The sequence below is a fragment of the Bactrocera neohumeralis genome, chromosome 2 (genome assembly GCF_024586455.1).
Source record: "Bactrocera neohumeralis isolate Rockhampton chromosome 2, APGP_CSIRO_Bneo_wtdbg2-racon-allhic-juicebox.fasta_v2, whole genome shotgun sequence".
Lineage (NCBI taxonomy): Eukaryota > Metazoa > Arthropoda > Insecta > Diptera > Tephritidae > Bactrocera > Bactrocera neohumeralis.
The window spans coordinates 10,465,993-10,491,280 of NC_065919.1; the positions used below are offsets into that span (position 1 = coordinate 10,465,993).

At 40.3% G+C, this 25,288-nt stretch overlaps 1 protein-coding gene across 13 annotated transcripts in view; it reads right to left on the reverse strand.

Annotated features, from left to right (window-relative positions):
* LOC126750925 (low-density lipoprotein receptor) overlaps window positions 1–25,288 on the reverse strand; it is a 410,401-nt gene that overhangs the window by 65,131 nt on the left and 319,982 nt on the right. For 12 of the 13 annotated variants that reach the window (XM_050460728.1, XM_050460724.1, XM_050460726.1 and 9 more), the window contains 5 exons: window positions 22,724–22,846; window positions 19,557–19,783; window positions 5,926–6,196; window positions 5,621–5,843; window positions 2,242–2,577 (listed from right to left, as the gene is read on the reverse strand). In XM_050460728.1, the coding sequence (XP_050316685.1) occupies window positions 2,242–2,577; window positions 5,621–5,843; window positions 5,926–6,196; window positions 19,557–19,783; window positions 22,724–22,846 (1,180 nt within the window). The remainder of the gene's footprint in view (window positions 1–2,241; window positions 2,578–5,620; window positions 5,844–5,925; window positions 6,197–19,556; window positions 19,784–22,723; window positions 22,847–25,288) is intronic. The other variant, XM_050460727.1, reaches the window with a different exon arrangement.

Here is a 25,288-nt window from a genome sequence, read left to right on the forward strand (position 1 = left end):
TGACCAGATATTCACAACGCGCCAAAGATTGGAAAAGACCTGTGAAAAGAGAACGGACACGTACCACCTTTTCGATTTTAAAGCTGCTTTTGACCCCTGAGAAGGAGCTGCCTTTATGACCGTATGTCCGAATTTGGTATTCCTGCAAAACTGGCTGTGTAAACAGAGCAATGCCAAACGCTCCGTCAAAATCGGGAAGAACCTCTCCAAGCTGTTCGATACCAAAAAGAGGTTTCAGATAAGGCGACCCCCTTTCGTGCGACTTTTTCAATCTGCTGCTGGAGAAAATAATTCGAGCTGCAGGGCTGAATCGAGAAGGTACAATCTTCTATAAGAGAGTACAGCTGTTGGCGTATGCTGATGATATTGATATCATTGGGCTCAACATCCGCGTCGTTAGTTCTGCTTTCTCCAGATTGGATAAGGAAGCGAAGCAAATGGGTCTGGTAGTGAACGAGGGCAAGACGAAATATCTCCTGCCATCAAACAAACCGTCATCACATTCACTATTTGGCTCCCACGACACTGTTGGCAGTCATAACTTCGAAGTCGTAGATAATTTTTCTATCTTTGAACCATTATTAACAGCAACAACAATGTCAGCCTCGAAATCCAATGCAGAAAAACTGTGGTCAACAGGTGCTACTGGGGACAGAGTAGGCAATTGAGAAGTATAGTCCTCTCTCGATGAACAAAGACCAAACTCTTGAAGTCACTCATCATTCCCGACCTACTTTATGATGTAGAGGCATGGACGATGACAACAACTGATGAGTCGACGAGTTTTGCGTGTTTTCGATTCGAAAATATCGACATTGACATAGTTGAGCGAATTAAAAGACAGCGGCTGCGTTGCCTAGTTATCGTCCGAGGGGATGAAAGACCAGGAAAATATCCACTCCGTTGAAAGACCAGGATCTGGCTTCGCTTGGAATTGGCGCCACGTAGCGAAAAGAAGAAACGACTGGCGCGCTGTTGTAAGCTCGGCTATAACCGCGTAAGCGCTGTCTACGCCACTAAAGAAGAAAAATATGTGACAATTGATGAAAAATGGCTCCATCATTTCACTCCGAAGTCCAATCGACAGTCATCCGAGTGGCCTGCACACAATAAACCCTCTCTAAACCGTCGACTGGCGAGATGAGTGCGCCTGTATTTGGAATTATATTGAAAAAGGAAGGACTATCAACTGCGACATAACGTTATTGGACCATTTGAAGAACAAATTCGCCGAAAAACGGTCACATTTGAAGAAAGTACTGTTTCACCAAAACACAGCATCGAGACACAAGTCAGTGAAAACGATGGCAAAAATCCATAAATTGAACTTCGAATTTCTTTCGCATTCTCCAGATCTGTTCTCACAGTGACTATTTCCTATTCCCATATCTTGAAATAATGCTCACTGGGAAGAAATTTTCATGGAATGAAGAGGTGATAGCCGAGACTGGGGCCAATTTCGAGGCATAGAAGAAATCGTACAACAAAATTGGTATCGAAGTATTGTAGGGTTGTTATATTCTATCTTCTAGAAGGGAACTATGCTGAATAAAAAAACGAATTTTGATTAAAGATTTGTTTTACTCTGATAGGCTGGGGACTTTCCTAGTGATTAGTCATAGTTAGTCCAGCGAATAACTCTGAGAGTTTTCTAAGTTTGAGATGAACTTCTATCGGTTTCGATCGCTCTATAGTATATACTCAAGCAGCGTGATACCTAACAATTTAGTTACAAACGAACATTGAAAATGAACTTGTGGAACACAATCTGCTTTTTGCTGATAACTACGATGGCGTTCGATTCAACAACTAACTATGCTAAGTTCACTTAATTTGTGATTGGAAAATATTATTGATTAATGCTTTTTGTTTCTGAGGCTTAACTTTACAATTGGACCCACCGTAAGCACAAATTTTACAAAACTGACAGGTCAATTGAAAAGTCCCTGGCCTACCGGCTGTCTGTTTTATTCACCCGGCTTTTGAAGGCTAACTAAAAAATTGTATGCATTTAAAACTAGAAGCGCCATCTATGAGTCAAGCCGGCGACTTTTCAATTGACCTGTTGTTCTCTCCTTACCCTAAAATTGGAGACACACACTTCTGCTTATTTTCCAACAATGCAATTCTTCATTGGTCGACTGCATCGTATTCATTTTAAACCGGAAATTATACCGTAACTCGTTCGTCAATTGCTTGCCACTCTACAAAAGACACCATAAAACTACGTTGGTTACTCACTTGTAAATGCTTTGCGTGGACACATCGCTCCAGAATATCATGCCAGTGCGGAAGACAAAATCCAATGCAGTTGCCGATTTCGTATTATTCACAATCGATGTCATTTCCATGTGGTCCAAAGCGATTTTCCTGATGTCATGACGGCGCGCCAACAGCAACGATGCATGTCCCTCGGTCGCCTTGCAACGCGTATGATTGCGTGGATCACGCATATAGCCCGCCTCGCATTCACATTTGAAGCCGCCAACTTCATTGATGCAGATTTGTGAGCAAGCGCCCGGATCTTCGCATTCGTTAATGTCTACGCAGGTTTTGTTTGTTTCGGTCAGTTTGTAGCTGCAAAGTAGAATGTGAAAATAAGCGAATATGAATACATATGCATACAAATAAGCTAGATCAGTATAAACGTACATAAATATTTATGCGCTGGGGAACTATTATAGTGGTTGCAAGTGTTTGCATTTCTCGAAAGACTCGCTCGACGGACAGGCGCATACAAACGGTGGAATCGGATGTGCGGAATCATTGCGGTATTGATTGCTTTACGCTTGGCCAGAGGTAACAATATGCACAGCAGTAGCTGCCCGCATACACTGCATCACATGAACATACCCCCACAAACACAGCCACAAATTATAAATGTGTTGGAACTTCAAGGCGCTTAGACTTAGGTGGTCCAACTTCAATCAACTAAGCGAACAACATGAGTGCCGCACTTGGCTGCCAAAGTCATTTAAACCGAACTACGGTAACCACATATTAACACACACACTTAAATAGTTACATTGATTGCCACATCCATTTCGGATTACGGCAAATACGGTTAGCAATACGTTTGGAAGCGAAAATTAACGTTGCCTTAAGTAGAGTGATGTATGCTTACACAGCAAGGCTATTGGCTGCTGTGTTCAAGCGTATGTAAGTGTGTATGTGCGTGCCTTGGCGCATCGATATGCCAGCTTTGGGAATTCGGAAATGTTTAATTAAAAACTGATTTGTGCGTGATTTCCTCCTTTATGAGATTTAATATGGTTGCTAGCGTTGATAACGAGCGGAGTAGGGAACGCGCTTCAATGTGTACGCTTGGAAATTCAGCTTGGCAGCTAAAGGTATTTTTGCATCTATGAATTTAATTTTTTTAGTAATTAATTTGTGGTTGCGTCCTTAAGCTTTTCAGAAAGTATAAAAGTGTAAGGTCTAGTAAAAGGAAATCAAATATTTTTACAATATATGACTTTAGTAATCTATAACTAGCGTTATATAAGTGCCAACGGATTGCATTATATGGCGTTGGAAAGATAAAATATCGGGCTAAGAATACTTTTCAGACAGTTTGGTGATTGCTTGCACCAGTACCTGTCAAATATAGACGCCGGCAAAGAAACAATACGTCAAATATTATATTGATTTCTTCGATTCCGTTGTTGTAATTTTAATGCCAAAGATGCAACGAGCTCTGGCAGGCTAATTGTCCAAAATATCGATAAAATACGGGGTTTGTCCGGAAAGTAATAGGACTGAGTCGATTTAAAAAGATTTATTGAACCGATCGTTACAAATCTTGAAAAACTTTCAAAATAGGCCAGCGCGATTTCTAAGCATTGAAGGCGGCACGGAAAGCATTCTCTGGAATAGCCTTGACAGCCGAGGTGCATGCTGCTTTGATCGCCTTTCATTGGCCTTTTCAGGCAAGGAAATAAAAAAAGTCCAGGGGGCCACATATGGGCTGTAGGGCGACTGCAGAAGCGTTGGGATGCCGGCCTTAGTTAGGTAACTGTTCACAAGAAAGGCGGTGTGAGCCGGGCGTCGTCGCGGTGCAACTTCCAATCGGCTGCGATGTCTTGTCGGAACCGATTGACCCTTCGTTTGAGACTCTTGAGGACTTCCACGTGAAACTTGGCATTGACGGTTTGTCCAGGAGGAACAAATTCATGGTGAACGATGCTTTTGATGTCAAAAGAGACAATGATCATCGTTGTCATATTGGATTTGCTCATTTCTTCGGTCTTTATCAGTGACCTCTTCCCGGTCCTCCAAAAAGGCTTCGTGCCACCGAAACACACCACTTCTTGCTATACCAACATCTGAGTAGGCCTGCTTGATCATATCAAACGTATCTGCTGCAGATTTAATAAGTTTCACACAGAATTTAATAGCGTCCTTCTGCTCTAACGAACGCTGCATTTTCGGCTTCCACCACTCACAGAAACACGTCGCGCGAAAATGTTTGTCCTGACTCTCCAGGTGCTCGGAGACAACTGACCAGCCGCTCGTTTGTTAGCTAGGAACGCCATCTACCGAATCCAGTCGGTGCGCGCACGCTCCAGAAGTACAGTCGCGGCGGAAGAAAATCAGTACTATTACTTTCCGGACAAACCCTGTAAGGTAACGCGAGTGCTGTTTTCATTGCTCAGGAGCTAAATATTGCACAAAAACACGTTTGGAACCATAAAAATAAAGCGAAAGCGAAAACCGTTATGATCAGATTGTGGTGAGCCAGCGCAAGCCGTGGCCAAGTCAAGATATATGGACATCAGGAAGTTTTTGTTATGTATTTGTTGGGATTAGCCCTAATAAGGATTCCTGCAAAACTAATACGGCTGTGTAAACCGACGTTAAAATATACCAAAAGCTCCGTCAGGATTGGGAAGAACATCTCCGAACCATTAGATGCCAAAAGAGGTTTCACACAAGTCGACTCCATTCATTATTCTCAGGTGAAAAAGGCTTCGCTTGGAATCTCCAATTGGCGCGAAGCAGTAAAAGCGGTATCTACGCCAATAAAGAAGAAGTTCTAATAGTGACTCAAAATTCCAACAAGCTGAAATATTAATTGGAGCAGGAAGATCCACTAGAACATTATTTCTGATTTTGAGCAAAAGGTGTTGGGTTCGTAAAGATTTGTGCGTTAGTTAAAAGGTCGGAGTGGTTCATAGAATAAAATTATCGCATATGAGCTGCGCCTCTACTACTAAAGTCTTAATACGGACCAGTGCAGTCAAAAATTGGAACGTCGGAAAGTAGGAATTGTCCATTAAGCTACCTACTCTGGCCAGTAAGAGAGGAGATATGTCTCAACAGAACAACGCCGGCAACCTCACATCGAGCGTGATGCGTCAGGAACTCCGGGAAATTGGTTGGTAGGGATTCATGCATCCAATTAATAAGCCGAACATGGCACCATGGCATGTCCGTGGTGAATAGCATTGATTGATTAATGTTTACTAGACCTTATACTAGCGCGTGTTATTTGCCCTTCCAACTCGAGGAATTCGTAAATATATCCAATACACAAGTACTCAGTTTTGCAACGAAATATTTTACTTTAGTTATTAAGCATTGTAAATACAATTATCTACACAATTTATCTTTAACTTACCCAGAGTTGCATTCACAACGATAGCCAATCGGTTGGTCAATGCATTTGTGCATGCAACCGCCGTTATTTAACGCACATTCATTTATCGAACATTTGCCCGCTGGTTCATCCTCACCATCCGGGCAGTCCTTTTTGCGATCGCAAACCTTCGACAGTGGTATACATTGGCCGCCACCGCAATCGAAGTGTGCCGTGGCATTGCATTTGGTGATTTTCGAAATGCCTACAAAGTGTTTAGCAAACATTTGTTTAATATAAGTGTTAAGCATATTATTCGTATAGATATGCAATTATTTCCAACTTACCGCACATCTGCTCATCACTGCGATCCGCACAATCGGCCTGGCCGTTGCATGTCAAATGTCCCGCTATGCAGGTGCGATCGCCGCACTGGAACTGATCCGGTCGGCATGTGGTGTTGCGGCAATTCTCCTGCAGCTCATCATCGCCATGGGGACAGTCTTTTTCGCCGTCACACAGCCAGCTGTGGTGTAGGCAGGTAATACGATCGCGACATTGATATTCGTGTGACAGACACGGCGTTATAACGGATGTGGCGTTCTTGTCGCACGATTGCTGAAAAATCAACCAAATGAGTAGGAGAATATTATTAAATAAGTTCGTGATTGCCTTCATCATATTTGACAAGAAAAATGAATAAACAAAGTTTGACACATTCATTTTGAGGCTTCCTTTGAAGCAGCGAAACAAAATTCTGACTAGTGTTGTTAAGTTTCAGTAGACCTAATTGATTATGACGGTTATATGCTATTATAAATGAGCTGAAAGTTTGGACAGATATTCGTGCTTTGTGTTAACCATAAATGCCTAAAAGTGGTTCATCAGATCCATGCAGATGCCGTTTTTAGCTTAGCCCAAATTTATTAAGGCGGTTAATATCGGATCCAGCAACTATTTCAATTCCAGTCCGGCAGTATTCGGGCAATAGAGTAAGAAGTGAAAAAGTGATTTCACCTTGATGAGTTTCCGGAATGGGTAGAATCCCCGGCAAGCTCATTGGATGGGCAGCTTCCGGTGATTCCGTTGTAACCGGGCAACTATAGAAGTCTAATACTGAAGAAGCTTCAAGCTTTTACTAATGAGCTCATTTATTTCTTAACTAGTTATGAGCGTACAGTCATCGAGCTCAAAGCCAGTATAGCCGCTTGGCTATCGGAGTAAATGAACAGAAGTACCTTGATGACAGCCACCTCCACTTGAAAGACGCTACAATTATCTGACAATCTGAAACTGGAGTTGATGCAAAGTTCTCCACAGAAGACTCCAACACATACTTCGCTTCTTAACTGTGATTTAGTCGTGAAAAGTCCACTCACAAACTCTTCGCAGATGCGTGTGAAACTAGAGTAGATGGAGAGCTTTCGACAGAATACTCCAACACCTATTCTCTTTCCTAACCTCAATCCATCGGTTAAAAGGTCTGCCCAAAAATTTCTCACATGTGTGTGAGCTGAGAAGAAACCGCCATGAGAAGATACGGCGATGCATCGATCTAGAATATAAGGCATACAATGCAAGTAGTGGAGAATTTCAGTGTTTTTCTGTCTGGGGCCTATCAAAAACATTTCGTAAGTTAATAGTTCGTGGTACTGTTCACTTCATTGTTATTAAGCTTTCATTTTCAAGTCACTTCTGGTAATATCTATTCTCATATAACTCAAGGTATTAGCTTAATAATCCGTACAATAAACTGGTTATAACTGAAGTCAAGTGAATATACTTATGTAAATTGGATGAATTCCACAGACCTTCGTTGTCCTTTACCTAAATGCCAAATTTTGCTTTATTGTGGCAGAAAATTGCGAACACAGAAATACGTCAAGAGAAACTTTGTCAACTATTGCGTGCATACCGTTACTCGCATGCACTCAATTTCCGGCTAAGCGAGTTGCCAGTTTACAGACGTACAAGAACATAATGAAAAGATTTTCCACCATTGCGCACAAATATGAAAATGCAAAAGTCACATGAAAGCAACAACAATGGCAAACTAATGTTATAAAAGACTTTCGGGAGCAGGCACAAAATCGTTACGCTCTGAAAAGTAAAAGAAAAAACAAATATATTTGAAAATTTGGAAGGCTCCAGCATAACAAAGGAGCGAGAAGGAATAACGCACAGAGCAAGGTCTGCAAAGCAGCAAGTTTCCTAAGGATAAACGGTGCCATGTAACGCATGCACGTTAGCTTGTGGCCCACACATGTGGTCGGGCAGTGGCGCACCACAAAATATTCTAAGCTTTGCAAGCGAGCACATGCAACAAAACTAAGATGCAATATCCGTTGAAAGCATTGTAAGCGCATAACTAATGTTACATGCACATCTTTTTGTCTGCGCGCTCAAAAGTGTGCAATGTAAGACCGCAAGTCGAGGTGCAACGAGCTGAAGGCGAAACTGTACGCAAATAGTATGGCTAACAAATGTAATATGCACAATTTTGACATAATTTATTATGCTATATTTTATAACAAGCAATGACAAGCAATTAATTATTTTATTTTTTTGAATTGTAGAGTTTGCCTTCCGGCGATATGTGACAGTGGATGAAACACGGCTCCTTCATTTCACTCTGAAGTCCGATCGGTAGTTAACCAAGTGGTCTACCCAACCTTGAACCGCTCCAAGAAAGCGTAGAAAAACGCAGAAGTCGGCTGCTAAGGTTATTGTCCTTGAGAAAGAAAAGACCATCATTAGCGAGTACCATATAGCGTGTTTGGATCATTTGAAGGACGAAATCGCCGCAAAAGAGGAGCATTCGAAGAAAAAGGTGGAGAGGAAAGGGAAGAAACGTGCAGTTTCACGAAGACACCGTATCACAAGTCAGTGAAAACTGTGGCAAAAGACCATCACTTGGGTTTCGGATAGCTTCTGCATCCAGGGAAATTCTTCAGATCTGGCCCTCAGGGACTATTTTCTGCTCTCAGATCTCAAAAGAATGCAAGTCGGGAAGAAAATTTCGCCGAAAGAAGGGGTGAGTGTCGAAACTGGGAATTGAAAACAAGAACTCATGTGTTCCAATTTATGAAATAGCAAAACGCTTAGTAGCCAATACAAATTTGAAGGCGTTTTATTTTCATTTCATCCAGCTCGGTTGGATGTCTGACGGTATGGGCTCCCAAGTGTTCAAGTCTTGACGTTGAGTTGTTGTCACCTCATCTTTTTCTGTACAGCTTCTGTAGATGGCGTCTGGTAAGATTCTCAGCCTTACTGCGTGGACGCCAATAGGGCAATGGCCCGTTAAAGTCCCCAAAACTAAGGAGAGGCTAGTATTACTAATGGCAAGAGATCTATTAATCTTTTACGATCGATCTTGGGCCAGAAAGCTTTTCCGTCAGCGCATGTATCGATGGTGGCCCAGCGCTGGCCATGCTTCCGCGAAGCCCAGCAACCGCTAGGAAGCCACGACCCGCTCCCATTCTACCGATAGCGGTTCAGGGTGCCTAGCTCATCAGTTTTACAGTTTCCTGCGTCTCAGCTGTGGCCTGGCAACCATACCAGTCTTACCACAAAGACGCTCGAATCTGTTGATAACGTAGTTAGTCACTTTTTTATCAGCCCTGAACGCACTGTTGAAGAGTTTAAGACTCGTATCGCCGCTCTGCTATTTAAGTGGATGGTCACTTCTCTGAAGGAGGCTGCACTACAGAGCAGTAAATATACTGCTACTTTAATGGCTGCAACCTCGGCCTGGAAGACACTGTAATAGTCAGGATGTCTGAAGCTGGAGTTGATGGAGAGCTCCTAAATGTAAACCCTCGCTGGCCCTCTCCTGCAACGACTTCTTCCCACCCACAGTTCCCTCGCCGGTATATGTTTAGAGAAGGAACCGCCAGAGTTCGTTTTGGCTACTCCATGATCCAAGTGATCCGATATGAAGTCAAATCGAATGAGGATTTCCCAGTATTCAGTCAAGTGTTCGTACTACATAAATGATTTCGAAAAGTTGAAAAGTCGCTGTAATCAGCGTATCACGCTTAAAGAGAACTATGTTGAATAAAGCTTAAGAAGCTATCGCTCTTTAATCTCAAATACTAACCCAATATGATTGTTATCCGAAAATATCGATTAAATTATACGTTAGAATGGACAATTCGATAATTTTCTATAAATACTCTCTTCGGAAGTACCAAATTATTTGCACGTGTGCGCGCTGATGCTGAAGCAAAACTTTGCAGACGGTTAACTGAGCCAAACCATGTTTTTGCACTCCGCCAAGCAAAGCAAGCTTCCAAAGAGTACAAACGAGAACTGCACCGGCGACGCCAACCGCAGCAGCTACGTCTCAGGAATGCAATGCAAAATAGTTGCAACGAAGCCAAAGTGTTTTAAAAGCCTGAAGAAAAGAAGAAAAGGATAGCAAAACACTGCGAGTATTCCATGGAAGAATGAAAAAGTTTGCAGGATTAGTAAACAAGCAAGTATGGAGACAGGCGTAGGGGTACGGAGCAAAGTCTACAGAATAATATAAAGCGACAACGGCGTAAATACCAGCGGATCCTTTTAATAAACCACGTACGCGCCGAAATCCGAAATCGAAGAAGAAAACCAGGCGTCGGTAAAAGTAAGCGCAGGCAGAACAAGAAGAAATGAAAACTGAAAAATAATAAACAACAAAAAGCACACAAGATGTTGTAGCGAAATTAAAAAAGAAAGCGCTTTTATTGCCACTAAAGCGTAGAAGTGGAAAATCCGCAGCAGGCAAAGTGGAAAAAACTTTTCCCATTACATCGGGACGCAGGGGCACAAAAGGGCTAGAGTGCCGCACAAAAGCTGGAGAAGAAGGGGAGGGGTTATTGCTGTGAGCACATGTAGGCATACCCACTGCTGTCTGTATGTATGTATGTGTTTATGTATATGTGTTTGTGTCTATCGAATTTTGCGCCAGCATAGAATTAACCCATTACCATTGGCAGAGTGCCGACGCAAATTAAGGTGCAGCGATGCCAACAAAATACGCCAATAATCCGCGCTATCAGCACTTTGCAGCGGGAATACAAGAAAGCATATTAAACGTGCCACCTACCAACACCACGCCGAACTGCGTGCACAGAGTGGGGCCGCAAGCTACAAAAAGTATACAAGTGCGGAGCCAGCAAAACTACACAAACTGTATACAAAGAGGGCAACAATAACAACAGCAAAAGCGCTGGTAACGGTATTAAAAACAAGAAACTACTTCAGCCGCTGTGTAAATACACAAACACACACACATACACGTATACGCCTCGCTTGAGGATATGCTGAGCGGCCAGTGGTCCGTTCGGCGTCGGCTGCACCGCCCCCTGCCGCTCAATTTGCTGTGCTTGTGTACGCTTGATTGCTGGAAAATACGCTGGAGATTAATTACACACAATAAATAAAAGTTTGAGCGGGCGTGGTGGGCCATAGGGAGCGGCAAAGTTAAGTCAGCCCACTGCTGCCCACGGCGCTACATTTACAACTTCTTCGCTTGGTACTTAATCCTTTGCGTTGTGTGTTATTTTAAAAGCACAAAATTGCAATTTAGTTGCACTAACATTTTCCGGCTATTACACCCTTGCGCAAATAGTTGCAAGTAGTGTTATGATATTGTGAGTGCCGCCGCTATTGGTAGCAGCAAAAATATACTACTTCTTGTACATAATTAAAGGTGGTAAACTTTGGGAGCGTTTCGTTAATTAATAATGTACTAAAGGTTCCATACAGGTATATGATTCGATCGTTAAGTTTGTATGGGAGCTATATATTACAGTTTTTGGAAATCGGCGGTTCCGACAAAAGAGCAGCTTGTTGAATAGAAAAGGACGTGTGTTTCATATATATATGTTACCCTACCTTATAGTGTTGGAAAGGTGAGATTTTAAGCTTCATTCAGTTGTTAAAAAATGTGCGAAAATAATGAAAAAATTCGCTATATTTTAAAAATTTTTTACTAAAAATGGGAAGAATGCCACTCAAGCCAATGAAAATTGTGAAGTTTACGGCGACGATGATGTATCAGTTCGTGCAGCACAACAATGGTTCGCTCGCTTCCCTTCTGGAAATTTCGATGTGAAAGATGCACATCGCTCTGTTCGACCTATCGTTGAAAAAGTCAATGAAATTATGGAAAATATTGACCAGGACCGTCACATAAGCAGCCATGACATCGCTAAGGAACTTAACATTCATCATCAAACGGTTTTGAACCATTTAAAAAAGGCTGGCTAAAAAAAGAAGCTCGCTGTTTGGGTACCACATGAATTATCTGTGAAAAATTTAATGGACCGAATTAACATCTGTGATTCTTTGCTGAAACGAAATTAAATCGATCAATTTCTGAAGCGAATGGTAACAGGAGACGAAAAGTCGATCAAATGCGACAATAAAGTGCAAAAAAGATGATGGTCCAAACGTGTTGAAGCCCGACAAATGGACGCAAAGTCAGGATTGACGCCTCGAAAGGTTTTGCTGGGTGTTTGGTGTGATTGGAAAGGAATCATCCAATATGAGCTGCTTCAGCCTGGTCGAACGATTGATTCTAATTATACTGTCAGCAACTGATGAAATTGAAGCACGAAATCGCAAAAAACCAACCAGAACTGATCAACGGAAAAGGCTTCCTCTTCCGGCAGGACAACGCTACACCACACACATCTTTGATGACTCGGAGAAACCTGGGAGAGCTTGGCTGGGAAGTTTTGCCCTGATCTTGGACTATCATTTGTTTCGGCCAATGTAAAACTCCCTTAATGGAGTAAAGTTGGCTTCAAGAGAAGCCTGTGAAAATTAGTTGTCGAGAACCAGAAAAGTTTTAGTCTGATGGAATAATGTCTCTAGCGAAAGAATGGCTGAAAGTGGTCGACAAAAATGTTATATATTTGGTTCACTAAAGTTCATTATAAATATGAAAACAATATGTTGAAGTTTGAGAAGAAATACGAAAGGTCTTCGACTACCCAATATTTCGATGTGGCAAATAACTTACATAAGATTGGAATACGACCGAACTTAGTCGCCCCTTGCATGTTTTTCGAGTTTTGTTGCTGTTTTGTTTGCTTTGGCAAAAGTTGCACGCTTGCAAGGAGTCAAAGTGCCGAACAATGCTTGTGTACATGAGTAATAGCAACATCAGCAAAAACAACAGCAACTAGCAATAACGGCATTAGATGCGGCGCTGTACAAGCAGCACGACCAACTCATTTGCGGTCTTTCAAAGTAAAAAGTCACATGAAAGTGTAATTTTGCGAGTTTTTGTTTTTGTTGTTTAATTGGCGAGTTACTAACAGTGAAGCGAGCAGGGATTTCGGAGTTCAAAAAGCCAGCTACAGATAAAATAAAATTTCAATAAAAAAAAAAAACGAATCCCACTTGGACAGCTCAGAATGCCGTTTCTTACTGATAACTATAAATATTACCGATTATTGATCGAAAATACTCACTAAAATCAACAAAACGCTTTGAACCTGCCACAAATATGTTGCGGCCATCGATATCAATTCCGGCTATTTCGCCAGGTTCGTTCATTCCGGTTGAAGGTTTGATTAGCAAGATGTTTCAATCTATGTTTTGCAAAAGCTGAACAATAGAGGGTAAAGTGTCTGAATGTTTATAGGTCATCTTCCTCCAGACAAGACATTTAGCGTCTAACAAAATGTTCAGTCTTACCGTAAGCACGACTACTGCGCATTGTCCAGCAAGAACTGCAGCCATTGCGGCAAGATGAACTTTACTAAGAGCAAGTTGTCCAAGAGATCTCCTGCATTCAACATTAGGGCAGAAGGATCTTCCAATCGATATTGATCAGCGCTTGTTAAGACCATGCGAAGTCCAGACATCCAGCGCTAGAACAAAAGGACAATACAGAACCAACTCGTTCCCAATCCGACCCTATGAAGTATACACATATAGTGAAATTTCTCTCGGTTTGGAGATATTTGACTGAAATTTTGCATACGTCATTTTCTCCCCAAGAAGCTGCTGATTTGTCGGAATCGGCGATATCGGACAAGTATAGCATAAAGCTGTGATACAAACAGAACGATCGGCAGTAATTCCTTCTATAGAAAACCATTTTAGTTGGCGAGTTATCTTCATAAAATTTCGTAAAAATTATTATATAAGACAAGGCTACAATCTCCGGAAAAATTCTTCAGATCAGACTACTGTAGCATACCATACAATTGATCGATCAAACTCAAGGTTTTTTTTTATAAAAGCAATCCCAACGTTATGATAGCGTGTGTTCTTTTGTGGCTTGATTGCACGATTTTAATCTAAAATTGGTATTAAACCTGTGTAACTTAATAAAACTTTTTACCGAGCAATATCAACCATCTATTTAGAAATTTGTATTTTTCTGTTCTAAGTCATTCCGGTTCCTCTTGGAATGTTGTAAGAAAAATCTCATAAAACAAAGTATATGTATGTGCTGAAATCTCAATAAATTTTTGACCACCCTAGTTCGCTCTGCCTTTGCACAACTGATAATGTATGAGTCTTTGGCATGTATTTATAAAATTGTACATATTTCTCTGTTCACATTTCTATGCGCGCATGAAAACTTTTGCAATACTCATGTATATACTCGGGTCTTTGCACAGCTGTGGCTACACTTATCGCGTCTTAGTGGCACTTTGAAATAAATTTTATTGAACAGCAGCATATATGGACTCACACACATACACTAAACTACACAAACAGCCAACGGCGTCCATATAAAAATGTTTACATGGTTTCCCTTCTTGTGTGGCAAGCAATTGAGATTGGTTTTTAATGAGCTCATGTATATACAATTTTCGTTTCGTGCAAACTTTTGCAATTATCGCAAGGAGAAATTTGCAGCAATTGAGACATTGATAACACGACTATGGTAGCTACAATTTTTGAACTTATTTCAATCAATAAACTAAGTGATCTCATGAAATCCACCAAGGACAGTAGTTGCTTATTTTTAATTAGCTGGAAATATTATTAGTTGTATTTGCAACCTTGAGGGGTTGTTAAAAAGAAACTCCAAACGTGATGTGAAATCACGGTGAAAGCCAAGTACGCAATACTATATACATATATTGGGTAAACTTAAAAAGTTTTTTCGTATTTTGCCAATAGTTGCCGTTGAAGTCACATATCTCCAGTGCTACCAATCACATTGTGTCATACCATATAGTGTTGGAAAGATGAGATTTTAAGCTTCATTTAACAAAAAAAAAAAAAATAAATTCGGGAAAGTTGAAAAAAAGCTACAGGTGTTTAAAAATAAGTGAGAATAACAAAGAAATTCGCTATATTTATGGAAATTTTTCTATGAAAAAAGTGCCATCCAAGCCATTAATGAAATTTGTGAAGTGTACGGAGACGATGCTGTATCAGTTCGTGTAGCAGAACAATGGTTGACGCACTTCCGGAAATTTCGATATGATAGAAGCACCTGGTCGACCTATCGTTGAAAAATTCGATGAAAATAAGGAAAAGATTGACCAGGACTGTCACATAAGTACCCATGACATGGCTAGGGAATTTAACATTCATCATCAAACGGTTTTGAACCATTTAAAAAAGGCTGGCTACAAAAATAAGCTCAATGTTTGGGTACCACATAAAATGTCTGTGAAAAACTTAATGGACCGAATTAACAACTGTGATTCTTTGCTGAAACGAAATGAAATCGAACAGTTTCTGAAGCGAATGGTAACAGGAGACGAAAAGTGAATCAAATATAATAAATAATGTGCAAAACAATTATGGCCCAAGCGTGTTGGAGCTCAACAAATGGTCGCAAAGCCAGGTTTGATGCCTCGAAAGGTTATGCTGTGTGTTTGGTGTGATTGGAAAGGAATCATCCACTATGAGTTGCTCCAGTCTGGTCAAACGATTGATTGTACATTTTACTGTCAACAGTTAATGAGGTTGAAGCAAGTAATCGATAAAAACGACCAGAACTGATCAACAGGAAAGGCTTCATCTTCCATCAGGGCAACGCTAGACCACACACATCTTTGATGATTCGATGAAAAATGACTGATGAAAAAACTGGGAGGGCTTGGCTGTGAAGTTTTGATGCATCCACCATATAGGCTTGATCCTGCACCAATGGACTACCATTTGTTTCGGCCAATGCAAAACTCCCTTAATGGAGTAAAGTTGACTTTAAGAAAAGCCTGTGAAAACTATTTGTCACAGTTTTCGCCGAGAAATCAGAAAAGTTTTACACTGATGGAATTATGTCTCTAGCAGAAAATGGCAAAAATTGGTTGACCAAATTGGTACTAAGTTGTTTATTTATTTATTAATAAACGTATAAATATAAAAAAATAAGTTGAAGTTTGATTAGAAAAGCGAAAAGACTTTTTTGACTACCAATATATTTAAATCGCCTTGCACCACCCAGCATAAGTATTTGCAGGTATTTGTCATTAAACCAATGAAATTTGCAATAACTTTAGGAATTCTTTCTACGAAGTTTCCCCTAGCAAGCCTTGGTGAAAAACCAGCGAAGTAATTAGAAATAACAGAGAAAAAATGGATGGACCACAACAGAGGTAAGGTGGCTGAGTGAGTTAATTGAAATTGCAACAGCAAAGTATTTTTCACTCCATGCCGCTGCCACAGAATTTAATTTAACGAACACGCAATGAGAATGCAAACGCTGTGCAAAGCGAAAAACCGCCCAAAGAGGGGATGTCAGCGTCTAAAATCCAGCTAGTAGATAAAGGTAGAGCTGGCGAAAGCAGGAATGAACAAAACACCAAAAAAAAATTTCAACAAAAAATAACTAACAAACATTGCAACGTGAACAATGCGAACAAGCGTGTGCTGGCTGCAAAAACTGTTGTTTGTGGCAGGTGGCAAGCTCATTCAAATTTCGCATCGAACGGAGTACGGAACCCAAACTGAGCCAAACTGAGAACACCTTTTCCGTTGTAATTGCGCTGGCGGTGCACGGCGCGAATGCAGTGGCTGGTTTTAAGAATTTTTTCTGTTGAACTGTTTGCGATTACGTTCTTTGGATTTTAATATTTTTTTTTAGTTTCTCATTTTGTTTTTACTCTTCTGTGTTTAATATTTTATTTTTTCCATTTTTAGTATTTTTTTTATACGTTTCTGTTTTTTTATTCTTCATTGTGATTAAATTCATGGTTACCACATTGCGCTTGCAACACTGCAAGCAACTATAACTAATGGTGGCAGAGCGATGTGATAAACTAACGGGAACACACTTATGTACCCATATATATGTGCGCTGTATATGTTAGATGCGCCGGTCAATACTGTGTTGCAAGTGGCAAGGATTATAGTGATCGCAGCGCCAGTGACAAATGCTCGCAGCACCGCGAGTGCGCCGCCGAGTGACTCTGTGGAGTTAGAAATGCATTTTTCTTGTTCACTTGCCGCGCAAACATTTGCCATGCTTGTTGTCGAACTCGCCTTTATGTTGCGGTTGTTGTTGCGCAAATTGCTGTTCTTGCATTCCGCATACACACACACACGCAAGCACACATACATATGTAAGTGTATAATCCACACTTAATTAAGTTTCACAACATACTGCGTATGTTTGTATATAAAATTAGTTTTTGTTTTTGCTTTCTGCATTCGTTTTGTGACATTTGAAGGCGCCTGTGAAATTTTCTTGTTTTTCATTTTGGGTTTAGTATTTTAGTTTGCGGGGTTATGTTGCAAAAACATGTGAAAATTAATTGCATTGCAAGAATTCGAAAATAAAAAACGCCATTTTGTGGTATTTCGGTGAATTGCATTACAACGGCAAAAATTTTTAGCAGCAATTATACCATTCACAGCCGCATTTCTTACAGCATAAAAGGATATAAAAAGTAATAAAATATATAAAAGTTCGTTTTCTTCATTTAGATCGGTCAGTGGTGGTCTTCGACATAGAAAAATCTGAGTGATCTGAGGAAAGTATTCAAAATTCGCTGATTACGACGTCGTCATTTCCTGCAGTCTTTCGGGGAACAGGTACCCCCGTGTTGACAGCAGAACTTCTAACCTAGTCATCAAAAGTAAAATCAGTAAGTAGGAAGTGCTAAGTTCAGGTGTAACCGAATATTTTATACTCTGATTAAACCTAGGGAAATCCTTCAGCTACATGAGGCTTGTAAGTTATGTGGGGTCCAGCGCGAGTTTTCTCCCCATTTTATTCGTTCTGAGCGTGATAAGAAAAACACGCTCTCTCCATTTTGTTAAGCTATCTCGCATATTGACCGATATATGCAGTACAAAGTCACGCGGAAATTGGAAAAACTTTTTAACAGTTTCTCAACAGGAACACTACAAAAGTAGACCGATAGGGTTAGCAAACGACGCCATATTTTTCCTCGCTATTTTAACATTTCTCTTCAGTAAAGCTTGCCATTTCATCATCGAAAGACATATGATCCAACAACGAGTCGAAAGATTATAATTTACTACCGAAATTCGGAGTCAGTGGCCTCAAGTTTAAGAACACTACATCCAACTTATGTTCATCACAATCATGTCAGATCAACAATTGAGCGTCTAGTGGAAAAATTTGCAGTACAAAATGTTTCCGTGCCAGTGACACAAAGAAGTGCCGAGAATATTGCTGTCGCTGGCGCATCAATTGAAGAGGACCGAAATCAGTCTCGCACACGTCGTTCTCAAGCGTTGGTGATCTCTACGACGTTGTTGTGGCGAATTTTGCGAAAAAATCTTGGCCTACATCCTTTCAAGATCAAAGTGACGCAAGAACTGAAGTCGCTTGAACACCAGAATCGTCGTATATTCGTGAATTGGGCTGATCAACAACTTGAAAAAGATGCGGATTTTCATTGAAAAATCATCTTCAGCGTTGAGGCTCATTTCTGGCTTAATTTCGTGCATCCCGAAAAAATTTTAGTACGGTTCAAGGGCGGGTGGCGGCCCATTGGCCGTATTTTCTTCCGTCATGATCTATACTGGCACGTTACTTTGAATGGAAATCGCTACCGCTCTAGGATAACTGAATATTTTTGGGCGGAATTGGATGATATGGACTTGGACAATATGTGGTTCTAACAGAATGGCGCCACAAGCCACACAGCGAATGCCACAAACGATTTATTGAAAACCAAGTTTGGTGAACGTATTATCTCACGAAATGGCGCAGTCAATTGGCCGGCTCGGTCGTGCGATTTGACGCCGTTAGACTACTTCCTGTGCGGATACGTCAAGTCTAAGGTCTATGCCCTCAAGCCAGCGACGATTGATGAACTTCGTACGAATATCGAACGTGAGATTGGAGCAGTATCGGCCGATACTGTCCTCTCGACTAGCAACCATCGAGCGTATTTTTATCATGAACAAACTTCTTGAAAAACTATATTGCGAGGTCGGTTTAACAGAGCAAATCCCTTAACTCGAGAGGCAATAGCAAGAACCACGCCGCAAACAGCAAGGAAAAGCTCAAAGACAAGCTCACGTATCAAGTTTGACGTAAAGCAGTCGTCAGGGCTTACTTAATTAATATTAAGCCATCTGTTAATAAAATCGAATAAGCTGCGGAAATTTGCACGCTTTGGCATTGAAGAGATAAGAGAAGCTCTACGCAACTTCTATAAAATCCAGTGAACACATTTTGGTTAATGTGCGGATCTAAAGCGCGTAGACACCGGCTTTTTACTAAAAAATTAAGAGACATAGTAATAAGACTAATGAGCAGAGGTTGTGCGTAACATTATGTGGAAATTTGGCGCCCCACAGCGTAATAAACAACACTGAAAAACGCATTTAAAAACTAAATCCTTTTTCTTCTATTTGGGAATGTACACCTAAGTTTTAGCTTACGTTGTGCTTAAAAATTGCGTCATAATACAAATATTTCGTCATACTTTTCCTCTACAGCTTTAATTACATGCTCTTCACAGTGTATATCCCTTTAATGCAAAAATAAGAAAGAAAAAAAAAACGAAAAGGAAATTATAGTCAGTACACTTACCTGCTCATCGGAGCCATCCGCGCAATCCGGCTCACCATCGCACACCCAACGTTTGACGACACAACCGCCATCGCGGCAAGTGAACTCGGTATTTGGATTGCATGTTTTTGGCGGGCAGTCGCGCTCATCGCTGCCATCACCGCAGTCGTCGTCCTGGTCGCAGACCCAACGTTTCTGTATGCAACGTCCATTGCCGCAGGTGAACTCATCGGAGCGGCAGGTCTCATCTGCAGCAGCGGCAGAGGCGGCAGCAAACACCCGCGAATGTGGTGAATGTGAATGTGAATTTCAGTTGGCGCAGCAATGGCGGAGTGAAAGGAGAATAGAGCAAAATGTGCTATTAGCAAAGTATAATTAATTTTGTTGCGGTGATTATTGTTACAAAGGAGGATTTTGCTAACTAACACCAATGCATGCAATGTCTATGTGTAGGTTAAGCAAGCGTTAAGATAAAATAGCGCAAGTGCATGAAAAAGCGTATATGGCGGGTGTATATGTGTATGGGTGTGCGTGTGGAGGCAAGTAGCGTGATGAGGATATTAGGATGACACAAAGCGCATTAATGAGCGGATTCGTGAAACTTAGTGCTATCTATTAATTATTAGTAGTGAAACTAGCTGGTAATTAGTAATTGTGGGGTAGCTTTCAGTAGCTAAAAGCGGATTTTATACAACTTTGTAAGAAATGGGTGTGTTATGGATTAAATAGTGTTAATTGAAAGGTAATTTTATTACAGGTTTTTCATCATACTTATATACTTAATTAAGTATTTAGACTAGCGCAGTAGCGTTTAATATGATAAAAAGTGAAAGAAATTCATAATAGATGGAAACCCATTGGAAACAAAAGAAAAATAACAACAAGTAAAGAAGCTAAATTCGGGTGCAACCGAACATTTTATACTCTTGCAACTTGCAGAAATCTAAGCCAGGAAATACCTTAAGGTGTAAAACGTTAACCAGAGGATCGGCATCCAAGCAATTTTATATATACATATACTATATATAACTCATACATTGACCGACATATTCGGCAAAAGATTTGTTAGAAAAACGAAAAGCAATATACATACATAAGTACTATATGAGAGTTGGGGTATATCAACCCAATTTTATCTATTAACTATTATCATTGTAGATAATTTCGTCTATTTAGGAACCAGAATTAACACCACCAACAATGTCAGCCTGGAAATCTAACGCAGGAATCCAACGCAGAATTGCTCTTGCCAACAGGTGCTACTTCGGACTGAGTAGGCAATTGAAAAGTAAAGTCCTCTCTCGACGAACAAAAGCTAAACTCTATACGTCGCTCATAATTCCCGTCCTGCTATACGGTGCAGAGGCTTGGGCGATGACAACAACCGTTGAGTCGACGTTACGAGTTTTCGAGAGAAAAATTCTGCGAAAGATTTATGGTCCTTTGCGCATTGGCCACGACGAATATCGCATCCGATGGAACGATGAGCTGTACGAGATATACGACGACATTGACATAGTTCAGCGAATTAAAAGACAGCGGCTACGCTGGCTAGGTCATGTTGTACGGATGGATCCAGCTCTGAAAGTATTCGACGCAGTACCCGCCGGGGAAGCAGAGGAAGAGGAAGACTTCCACTCCGTTGGAAGGACCAAGTGGAGAAGGACCTGGCTACGCTTGGAATATCCAATTGGCGCCACGTAGCGAAAAGAAGAAATGACTGGCGCGCTGTTGTTAACTCGGCTATAATCGCGTAAGCGGTGTCTACGCCAATTAAGAAGAGAAGATTATTATGCCACATATTAAAAAATGTTGTGTCTAATTTTCACACTGATTATCATAAAATTTTTTGTCGTACCATCCTGGAGATAAAATTTAATGTCTCTGGCGTATTTAGTTATTGATCGCATTGCGCCTTTAATAGTTTTTAACAGTATCGTTATATGGGGAGTGAAAGGGTTTATTTCCGATTTCATCAATTTTCACACTTTCAGTAGGAGTAGGCAGTGATCCGATTAAGCCAACTATAAACTCCTACCTTTTTGTGCACTAAGGAACTCAAGTACCAAGTTTGATCAAGATATCTCAATTTTCTCATCTCCCATATCTCAGTACCTGCACGACCAATCTCAATCATAATATACTATATATTTTCACAGTCATAACATTATTTTCATTCTCTTATGCCACTGTCCAAAAATGGCACAAATCGGACTACAACCACGCCTACTTTTCATATAACACAATTTTTTTTAATTTTTAACGCAATTTTTTTTTTTAACTTTACACAAAAAGTGTCTTAAAAGTATGCCATCTTGAGTTTAAAAATCGGCCGAAAATAATGAAAGCATCCAAATGCCGAATACGTGGACCAGAGTTCCTACTGGGAATTTTTTAACGAAAATTTGTCAGGTAGAAGTTCTCCACTTCTCCAGCCAATATGTTAAATAGGCTTAAAGATATTTGACACATGGGCATGATAAGGGGCAGCAAAAGACTTTTTCAGAATTTCAATCCCAAAGACTGATCTATAACCAATATCAATCGTAACATTACTTCCCTTAGCGCCCCTTCGAGTGGGTATCAAATTTTGCCAATGCCAGATAGTAGGTCTCCGGCTCTCAGCCATACAAGTTGCAAGAATATAAAAAGTACGATTACGTCCGAACTTAGCGCTTCCTTACTTGATGGTTATTATAGTAATAAAATATGATTTTTTGTTGTAAATTGAAATTAGACAAAAACCATATATACTTACATAAAGTGCTACAAAAAAATAGTATTTAGATTCTTAATGATATTTAGTGTTGGAAAAGGTGAGCAAGTGCGCCAAAAATCTACTTAACAATATAGTTAGTTACATAAATTATTCAGTATTACTTACTTAGGAAAGAAAAAAAAACAACTCAAATAAAATATATTACATCTAAGGAAAACAAGAAAAATATTACGCAGAAGAGTCATACAAACAACAGAAGTAAAGCGAATATAATGGAAAACCAACACCGTTAAAGAGTCAACAAAGTATTTGAAAATATACAGAGAAAAACAGCCAAACCACGATAAACGAAATAAAGAGTGAATGCTCTCATAAATAAAGAGCAATAGCTACACAAAGTATACACTTGAGATACGCTAGAGGTTTACGAAAAATTTTAACGGATGATTGTTTTTGAAATTTCGCTTACTGCATGAAGCCTCATCGGAACCATCGGAGCAATCTTTGCTCTGATCGCACATCCATGCTAATGGAATGCATTCACCCTCGCCGGATTTACATGAATACTCATCGGGTGAACAGGTTTTTGTTTCTGCAAAAAAAAAGTATAAAAATGGTATTAAATTTATGAATTTCTTATAGTTGGCAAGTGGTAAGGCTTCATAAGTGTCGTAGTGGTGGTGGAAATTGTTTCAATAAGCTATGCTGACGTCGTCATTTCATTATATGCGGTACGTGTTGGTTTAAAAAAAATATCATCTATTTGTGTATTTGTATTTTTGTAAGAATTATCAGTTAATGTAGTGGTGTGGATTTTATTGTTAGTGTAAAAAATCATTGCTAACGGTGCAATAAATGTGTAATAATGTATTACAAAATTTAAAGAAAGTGAAATTTTTTGCAAAATGTCACAAAACCATTATTTTCTGCATAAAAAAACGGGTTTGAAGCTTACTTTCTTCATCATTAGCCTATAATACATACAATATGAATTTATTTATACTAGACAGGTATTGTATTGGAAGAATGGAGACATGTGTAGAAGTTTACGCAAGTGAGGAAAGTTCTCTATGTGCCACTCACTTGGAAATGGCTAGAAATGATTCTTTTATTCATATGGCTCAAGTAGCTCACGACTTCCAACCAAGTATCCTCTGGATAGCCAAAGAGCATCCGTTTGAAGGCGAGCTAAAGTGAGAAGGCAAAACATTTCCTCCATAGGGTTGTGCGCTGGGTTTGGGACCCGCCACGTAAAAAAACACCCCCAATGAAAGGAAGCAATAAGCCTCGGATGAGAGACCCCCCTTTTGATGACGACCATGACAAACGAAATAAGGACTACGAATTAAGGGCATGCACCTGGAATGTCTGGACCCTTAATTGGGAAGGTGCCGCTGCCCAGCTACCCAGCATTTACTACAGTGGTCAAATAAAGGAGCGCAAGTTTGGTGTGGTATTCGTTGTGGGAGAGAGACTCCGTCGCCGAGTACTTTCATTCCACCAAAGCGAAGTTCCTCAACATATCGCTGATTAGCGCCCACGCCCCGACGGAAGAGAAGTACGATGTGACAAAAGATGCCTTCTATGAGCGCTTGGAGCGCACCTATGACAGCTGCCCCCGCCACGATATCAAAATCGTGCTTGGTGACTTTAAAGCCAGGTTGGTCAAAGCAGGTATCTTTGGCACAACGGTCGCTAAGTTCAGCCTCCATGATGAAACATACCCAAATGGGTTGCGGCTGAACGACGTCGCCGGGCCCCGAAATATGGTTATCTATAGTACCAGATTCCAGCATAGGAAAATTCACCAAGCAAACCGATCATGTTGTGATAGACGGAAGACATGTCTCCAGTGTTTTAGACGTGCGCGCGCTCCGAAGTCCTAAACTCGACTCGGATCTTTATCTTGCTGCAACCAAGATACGCACCAGCTTCTGTGCAGCAAAAACCCCACGTCAACATAAACAAGGAAGGTTCGACGTCGAGAAACTGCAATCACAACAGACAGCCGAACGATTTTCGACTCGTCTTGCACTCCTCCTCACTGAGAGCATTCATCAGCAACTCGGTATAAGGGAACTGTGGGACGGCATTTCAAACTCCTTACGTACAGCTGCAAGCGAAAAAATTGGTTTTCGGAAAAGGCAAAGGAACAGCTGGTACGAGAGGAGTGCCGTGTCGCAGCGGAGAGAAAACGGCCTGCCTACCTCGCAACTTACAATCGACCAAAACAACGTGTGCGGGGTGGGATAAATACCGAGTGATGAAGAGGGAAGATGCAATCGAAGTTAATCTTTTTTTCTTGTTTGCTAAAAGCATTTTCTCATTCACACAAGTATATAGAAATTATCGGTTTTGGCTAAATTTAAAACAAATACTTTGGTATATACATTACCAGCAATGCTGGCAATTTCGACCAGGATATGCCACTCAATTTGTAATTATCCTACATTTGCACTAGATTATTTGCATACGTTAAAATAGGTACTTTGTATCGATGTGTGTGTGTGCGTGTGTGCATTCACTGCGCATAGATATGCCAAACGCGAATAGCGGAAAATAGCTGCATTTGATTACACAGTATGTAGGCACATACAAATTTCTAAATTCCACTAATTGCGGCATATTTTTGTCCATTAGAATTTTGGCGATGAAAAGCAAGTATTCGATTTTGTGTTGGAGTTATTTTGGGAATGCAAAATGTTTAAAAATATTTGGAAATGCAAAATATAAATAAATATATATTTTTCAGCCGTTTAAGTATTAGTTTGTAGATTAAAACTTAATTTATTAAATGTTTATTGGTAGTGTTGTGCTTTAATTAATTTAAATGAGACTTTGTACGATTCTTTCAACTTAGTTTTGTGTAACATAGCAATAATTTATATAGAATTTTTGTTTATAAAAAATATATTGGCCGAATCAATTAGTTAGAATTTTTTTTATACAAAAAATGTTATAAAAAATGTCTGAGTGAAATTAGACTAGACCACAGTTCAAATGACTAAAATACAAGTTTAATTCTAAAAATACT